An 8,460-nucleotide genomic window follows, 5' to 3' on the forward strand; every position below is an offset into this window, starting at 1 on the left:
GCTCTCCAAGTACGTGGATTGCTGGTCTTATCTGCAGTGTTCCCCTAACAGTCGCAGTGAGCAGTGGTATCAGGGAGCACTTGAGCCTCTGTGTGGATTTCTTCCATCAGGGTTTTGTTTCCCCTTTCTGCTGTGGTTGTGGAAGATAGTGGGGTTTACCCAGAGGTGTTTAAATTGCAGATCTGTAAACTCTGTATAAGTGAGGGATGACAAGCGGGTTATGTATAAAAGTGTTTCTTCCATTCTTCAGTAATATTTGGTGGGGGAAGGGGGAACAAAGCATTTTTCTGTCTTTCTTTGTATTAGAAATCCACAGAAAATGCAAGTCATGATACAATGAACTGTCTAAAACAATGGAATAAAAGTTTGTGTTCTTGTGTACCCTTGCTACTTTGATACAGCCGTTGTTTACACTCTGTTCTTCTACAAATAGCTTCTTAAACGTTTGCAACTTTTGAGCTAGCAAGGTAATTATACACCAATACAGAAACAAAATCCCGCTTTCCAAAAAAAGAAAACCCAAACCCCAACAACAGCCTCCCCCCTAACTTGTTGTATTACTACTCCACAGGAAACTTTTGTGCTGAAAGGAAGAATTAACTGGTCTTTCAACTTCAGCCTTTTTATTGTGAGAGGGAAGATCACAGAAGTGTTACCATGGGGAGAACAGCAGCTAAAGGTAAGGCCTGACAGCTTTTATCCAAGAGGAAAGAAAATAGGAAACCTGTTAAATTCTCTTTTTGAAGGTGGTGGGTTATTACTTGACAATTACTGTACTGGTAGGTTAAAGAGAAGAGGTTGCGCTATGTGTGGAACACGGTGAAGTTCAAACTTCACGTTGGTTTAGAGTGAGTATGGTAAATTTGGCTTATCCTAGAGTTCTGTACGAGTTCACCAAAGGATTTTTGTCCTGTGACAGCCCTGAAGCCATTATGCTGCTTTAAAATTGAAAAACTTGTCTAGGTGTGACATTAAGTAAAGTGTAGTGCTTTATTCTGTAACTGTACATAATTTAGCAGGAGGATAACTAAGTAGTACAATCAGATTTTGCCACAGTGAATGGCATTAGCAGCTTTCTTCCACAAGCTCTTGAAGATAAAACGAACATTTTTAAAGAAATTCATCCAGAATGCACAGTGTACTTCGAAAATGTGATTTCTGCTGTGTCACATCTGCAGAAATTAATTGTGAGTTAAGTGCTAAAATAAAGAGTGAGACTTAGAAAGTGACAAGAGTGTTCAGGTTGGTGAGACAAAGAGAATGTAAAGAGAGAAAGACCCCACTGTCTGAAACCAGGTTGCTGCTGCTTTTCAAAGCTTTCAGATGGGTATCCTTCCCCCATAAAAAGCTACTAACACTTTTGTACTTCTCTTGAGCTTTCCACCTTCAGCCGAAGCTGCTTTATGTGCTTGTGCTCTCCCTTGGTAAATAATTGTCTTTTGCTATAATAGATTTTCTGTAGTGACAGCAGTCACCCATTTAATTGTTGCACTAAGAGTTTATGGAGGAAGTCTGTCCCCTTCTCTTGTAGTTTTTCTGCATGGCTGTTGTCTAAATATACTAAAAGAGAGAGAGCCTGTTCTGGGCAGATAAGATAAGAATCCCACTAGGGAAGCACAAAAGGAAAGGAAAAGAGACACTTCATATTCACGCTGTCTCGACATCCTCAGCTGTGTGCACTGAGGTTTAGTGAAGGATAGCGAAAAGGTGCTCACAACCCTGTGTGGTAGGGAGTGGAGGAGTCCTCTTCCTGAGCAATGGTAATTCTTGGGCTTGTCTTAGGTAAACTTCATCTGATGGCAAGTAACTGCATAGCATGGGAAGAGCAGATGTTTCTGTCACCCAAAGGTGTTTCATGTCCATCAGGAAGAGACAGGGGATTTCTTTGAGAAAAATGGTCTCCTGCCTTGTTTCAAGCACCCATCAGAGTTGAAGGCTTTAACGTGGCTATGAAATAGCTGCAGAAATCTCTAAAGCATGACTGCAAATTGCTTCTTCCTGACATTGGACAGCAGGCAAATAGAAGAAGGTGTCTTAAAAGATGACACATTATGCCTCCTCATGTAGCACACCATTCTGTGGTAAAAACTGATACTGTCAAAAGAGGTGATGCTTGCCAGCATGCAGACAAAGCAATCATCTCGTTTGTTGAAAGGCTAACTCTTCCCAGACAGAAGCATTTTGGATTTTTAAAGCATCTTGGACAAGAAGCTGGAGTTCAACTTGGGACATTGGTCACCAGGATTATCTTTACCAGACCTTATATTCTAAAGGTGCCTTTTCTGATGGTAATTTTTTTTCCTCCACATTCACAAGCCAACCAAGATAAGTTTGTCTGGTTTCTTCCTTGTCTCTAATTTCTTGCATGATAGATGTAGTTGCTCTTGCTTGTCTTCTATTCAGTAATCTTATCAGCAGAAGAATTCTGTGGTTACAGATAGGATGGTAGTAATGTAAACACATGGAGTTTTGAATCAGTAAGGAGAAAGCACTTTGTTAAATAATCTCCTCTAATCTTGTTTTGTGTCTGCTGCTTTAGTTTATGAAGTGTCCTGCAGAAAAACTATTAGTTGGTGAACAAGAGAATATGCTGCTTTTGTCATTTTAGTGTATGCTGTATTCTAATCTTGCTACCTGAAAAAACCCAATCTTTCACAGGGTTTTGAAAATTAAGTATTTAGCCTATATGTACATATATTTACATGGTGAATATATGAACCCTCTATATACTTATGTACTATATTTTAAGAATTTGTTTGAAAATGGTATCCGGTTCTTTGGTGGGTTTGTTTTGTTTTGTTTTGTTTTGAGACAGTTGAGTAGTGTGTGGTTAAGTCCACAGTTGCAGCATTTTGTTTTCATTCATGTTTTGACAAAATGATCCAAAACATATTGTGTTTTATATTGGAAAGTAGACTCAAACTTGTCTCTTTAAAAATGGACTTTATGAATAGAGAAAGATAGATAATGAATTAAACTGATGTATTTTTTTGTCACCATGACCTTCAAGGCTTTAGAACTAGTAAGTCTCTTCTGTCTCTAGTATGTGAATAAAGTTCTCATTTTCAAGTCCATTTTTCAGCTTTGGGGGAACTAGTCATTTAATGTAGTTAGCTGAAAGAGATTAAAAGAAAATACTCTTTGTACCTGCAGAAGTATTTCCCTCTTTCACAACCTAATTTTTGAGGTTTGACCTCAAAGTTTGACCAAGCTGAGGGTCATATGCTGAGGGAGTCATCTTCCTCAGCCCAGTCATTTGATGTAATACTTGTCCATGTCTCAATTTTGTTTTCAGTGATCTTTTGAAACTAATTTTACTAGAATTTAGGATATCAACACTTCAAATGTAGATTGGCATGCATTTAAAAAAACGAAACCCCCGTGCATTTCATATTTATAAAATTGGATTTTAATAAAACCTTATTTTCTTAAATGTTGCTTTCGAAAAATAAACCATAAATTCTTGTCCATCCTGACTACTGACATTGGAAGAGGCACACCAGACCAAGGCATCATAGCAAGTGTGAAGTATAGACTGGGGGAAACTGCTGAGGTGGTAGTAGATACCCTGTATCTCATGTGAAGACAGGTTAGTAATTCTTGCTGCTAGCAGCTTTTCATCTACTTAGACAGAACAGCTTTGCAATGGTCTTCCCATCTTTGAAGGCTGGAATGCATAAAAGCAAGGAGGGCCTTTGAAAACAGTCTTGGTTTTATTCCAACTTATTTTCAGATGCTTCTGCATGTGCTGGGTGAATTTTACTCAAGCATTTTATAGAATAAATATGTGGCCATCAAAAACAGGTGCTAGTGATGGTGTTTTGGCTTTATTATGAATGAAGATGCCTCCACATCAAATGAAATAGATGTTTAAACTGCTATTGAGGAATCAATTTCTTTTTATTAATGTCATCGTCTCTTCTTGTTCTCATAGTTTTCTAATGGCTGATGATAAAAAATTGTATTTCCAGTAGTGTTCCATTTCAGTGTCCGTATTTGTGTGACGTTTGTGAGATAGGCACTAAACCTAACTGGTACGGAAAGAAATAATTTGGGTGGTGGTTGTTAGCGAGAACTCATCTGGTGTCCAGGCTGCGGTTTTTCACATTCTTTCACCTGTTCTTGATGTCTTTTACTATGAAAGGCTGTCATCTTGTTTGAAATCTGGCACTGTTGGGCAGATGCTCTTTCAGGACTCTGGCCTTTCAAGCTTTGGGTGTTCGCAGGAAGCATTTATTAGCTCTCTTCTTCAATAAGTCTCTTATGTGGGGCTCCGTTGGGTTTCCTCTTTGGAAATCAGCAGACTGGGAGGCTATCTATTCTGTAAGCTGTCAGCCTGATGTCTGTGAAAGTCTCATGACTGTTTTTGGCAAATCCTGGCTAACTGAGCTTGTAGAACATGGCAAAAGGTTCTGCTGGTGATTGCCACCGCCCAGTAGAAAACTGACTGGGTTCAGTTCAGTCCCAAAAAGGCTGGAGGAGGGAGAAGGTGAATGTTAGCCTTGTGTCTTGTCATTGTTACTTAACTAGTTTTAAAATTTTCCCTTCTCAGATTCCCACTGCTGGTTGTTGTCAGGATGTAGGGTGTCCACTTGTGTGGGTTAAAGCCCTACTCCTGAGGGAGTACTGGGGTTAGAGCTCCATGGGGCACCTTCCAGAAGCGTTTCAGCAGGTCCATCTGAAGTTGACCTCCATAAGGATTTTTATTGGGGGACTTATCAAGTAGAAAATGTTTCAAAGCAAACTTTTTCCAAGAGAAAGAGCATGTAAAGGAAGAAGGAAGACTAAGTCAACATAGCATTTTCTTTCCTTTTCAAAAGATCTGCAGTATTCCCCATACATGCTTTAGGAGAAGCAAGCGATATTTTTGCAGCACATTTTGGAGTGGCTATGTAGCTATAGGTGTATTTTCTAGGACTGCAGTGTCTGGGTTACTCTTGGAAGATGTCTTGGCCCTGCGTACACTAATAGGCTTCAATGACCCTGACAAAATTCACCTGGGGCCTTGCCCTGCCCTTTCCAGGGCCCAAGACCCAGTGTCAGCCCCTGGGGCCATCAGCTTCTGCCCCAGCGATGTCAGAACAGGGCTCCCCACAGTCCTGTCCTGCCTGGCCATGGGCCTTACTGAGCTGGGGCCACCTGTCGGCCCATGTCCCATCGCAGCCTCAGCCTGCCCCTGGGGAAGGTGCCCAGTGTCTCCCCTGCAGTAGCTCCTGGCCAGGGTGGTGAGGTGGCCCTGGCTGGAGAGGCCCTACCTGGTCATTGCTGAGAAGGCCCTGGGCACAGCACTGGCCACAGGAGCACCACATCCTACTCAGCACAGAGCCTGGTGGATGGCTTATCCCCTCCTCACTGACCGATGGGGGAGGATTTGGGGATTGATGGCAGAAAATTGCCATGGTTCAGCTCTTGCTGTACATGGCAATTCCTCAATAAGTAATGGAAGAAGTGGGATGGAAATGATGAATGCTTATTGGTACTCTGTTTCAAGAAAAGCCTTACTTACAGGAAACACAGAAGAGAAACACTATTAGGGCGAAATCTTTGCTGCAGAACAACCCATTGTATCTCATGTGTTTTTGATCACCAAATGTTTCTCATTCTAGGTTAGAAGTGTTTTTTATTTCAAGTGCAAGCCAATCAATAGCTAAAGACTTCAGTGCGGGTGAATGCAGTAGTCAGCTGCCAACACAAACTTTTGGGTCCCTTCACCTGTAGCAGTTCAGGCTGACTGGGATGACCCAAGGCCTAAGCTGAGGCATGTGCCTCCCCAGAGGAGCGGCTCCATTCCCGGTGCTGAGGCGTTTGCAAACCGGGAGACTTATTCTGCCCCACAGAGCTTCAGAACAGTTTTAAATCTGAAATTGCATTATGGTTGCTGACTCAATGTCATATTTGAATTGTGCTTGAGTGCATGAGTGTCAAAAGCAGTCACCAAACCAACATATTTTAAAGACTGAAAGGAACAAGTGGAACTGGCTCCCTCAGTCTTCTCCATTCAAGCTTCCCAGTCCCCCTGTGTGTCTTATACATGCTGAAATCTGGCAAAAATGAAATATGACAGACTCCTTTCTGTGTGTGTGTAGAAATGAATGATAGAAAAGGTAGATTCTTTTGAATTATTATTTTTTAAAAATTACAGGCATGTGCACTAAGATAGCTGCTTGTGTTTGACTCTTCAAGAATTTAAATATAGAATAGTGTCTTTAACTCAGAAATATGCTTTTAGGATGTTTTTGGCTTTTTTCTTGTTTCTCAGTTCATAGTGGTCTAGACGAGATTTAAAAAGATATCCAGGCATCTTGAGGATCTCAAAGTGCATGTAGGTTGAGTAAGCTGCTAAGAATTAGGACAGGGCTGTTCTTTGTGGAGCTAGTACTACATTTTCTGCAACTGCATTTATTCTGATAATGTAATATAAAGTAGCTGAAAGCTCTGCTTCTTCATGCTTTACTTCTCAATATATTTTGAAAGAAAAATAGTGGAGTGATTACATTTATAGTATGAATACCTTTTTGATTATGCATTGAAATGAATAAAAAGAAAGTCAATATTTGGAACAAGACACTGTATTGTTTGATAGCATTCTTTGTTATGCTGGACATCATTATGATGTGAATATTGCATTTATTATGTAATGGAATCTTGTCTTTTAGATTCAAAGAATATTAAAAAAGAGAAAGATGGAAAGAATCAGCAGGCACACAACCCGTCTTTAAAAAGTGGTAGGTATTGCAGCTGTCAGGTTACTAGTTAAGGTACCATGAAAGAAAAAGTGTGTATTTGGATTGAACTGTCTCCTGAGGCACTTTTCGTAATCTGTTTGGCTATTACTGGTGGGTAGTTAAAAATACATTATTGCTTTTGTCTCACTGTTAGGAAAGTGTGTTTTCGTATAGAAAATAATGGTTGAAACTGCTTGACTTGGGCCTAATAGTTTTACTAGCCAAGACAAGTACTCTGTATATACAATTGAAGATAATGTGTAAACTTTTTTTTTTAATAATTTTTGAATTGTCTGTTCTTCTCATCATGTATTTCCCAATTTCAGGCCTTTTCTGCTGCAGTTATCTTCTCTTTCCTTAATGTATTTGCTGGTGCCAAAGAAACGATTTTCAGTTTAATAGTCTTGAGTTTTAGGGTTGTGAACTGGATTAAATTGCCTGGGATTCTAATTTTACTTTAAACAAGTTCTGTTTTCAAATCAGTTGTGTTTTTGTAATAACCTGAGGAAACTACACGCTTGCCAGAAATGATCCAGCTTCTTATCAATCTTAGCCTCTGCTACCCTCAAGGTGTGCCGTAGGGCAGCATATACATGGGATTGCTGACGGTTTAGCTTTTGTGGGCTTTGGTGAGAGGGCAGCAGCATCCTTATATACCTTTCATATGTTCATGTTGGCTGCTTGAATTTGGGGCAGCAAGAAATATCATGTGTACTGTTGACTGAAGTAGAAAATCTCTTCAGGAATTTTTAGTTAATTCTCAATAAAATGCCAGTGGATTACTTAAAATCTTACTCTGCTTACATTTCCGTGCCCTCTGACTCTTAATAGATGGCCTGGTTCAGAGCTTTTCTTGGGTAACAGCAGAGGAGTTCCTTACAAGTAGTGTAGTCACTGAGTGAATGTACTGAGACACTAGCATGGTAGCCGAGTAGTTGATGTGATGACTTTGCATACAAGATACAATACCCTTGTAACCACCAGCCCTGGTACAGCTTTCTACTATGTTTGCCAGACTTAATTATTCATTTCTTGGGATCTTAGCAGTCATATTTGTTATTCTTCCCTGTTACTTTGAGACAGGAGGGGAAGTATATTTGTGTCTTGTTTTTCCTCTTCTGTAGTGTAGGAGGAGCTCCAGTCAAACTGGACTCAGATAACATGTCAGTCTTTTAAAATAATGTTGTCTGACATGACAGATGGAGCCCCATAGGACGCTCCCTACCAGCAAAGTGCTTCTCATATGTGGATAAGATAACCATATTTCATGAGTCACTGGAAAATGTCCCTGCCTCCTTCTGCTGTAGAGAGCAAGGTGTTGAAAAAGCTTTGTGGAGAAACAGCGCTAAGCTGGCAACTTACTCTGTCATCTGTGTTCTTCCACTTGGGACTATGCTGTTAGTCTAGTGTCTGAGCACTGCCTTTACTCATGAAATCTCAATTCAGCTCTGTCAGACACCTAGAGAAGAGTGCCTTGCTCAAGATGATGCAACATATCTGATTTTCTATAGATGAGATGGTAACTTTTGTCCTGTGTTGTTGCTTGTTGGTAGTAAGGGAGAAGAAAGAGCCTCTTGGTCCTGGATGAAGAAAGGTGTCTTATGATTCTTTGGGCCAACATCTAGGAAATCTCCAGAGTTTTCAGGGGGATGTGTGATGGGAAAAGTTGAAGGGGAGGGGAGATATAGAGGTGTGAGAAGAGCAGATGAAAATATAGACTGAAGTTGGTAGGGAA

The 8,460-nt window shown here is 40.3% G+C and overlaps 1 protein-coding gene across 1 annotated transcript in view; it reads left to right on the forward strand.

Moving 5' to 3' along the window:
• The first annotated feature begins 572 nt into the window (after nucleotides 1-572).
• The window catches only part of SCML2 (sex comb on midleg-like 2 (Drosophila)), a 57,661-nt gene continuing 49,773 nt past the window's right edge, over nucleotides 573-8,460 (forward strand). The window contains 1 exon segment of the mRNA XM_010189187.1: nucleotides 573-679. Coding sequence (XP_010187489.1) covers nucleotides 658-679 — 22 coding nt within the window. The 5' untranslated portion in view covers nucleotides 573-657.

Source organism: Mesitornis unicolor, unplaced genomic scaffold, assembly GCF_000695765.1.
Source record: "Mesitornis unicolor isolate BGI_N332 unplaced genomic scaffold, ASM69576v1 scaffold5800, whole genome shotgun sequence".
In the NCBI taxonomy this organism is placed as follows: domain Eukaryota; kingdom Metazoa; phylum Chordata; class Aves; order Mesitornithiformes; family Mesitornithidae; genus Mesitornis; species Mesitornis unicolor.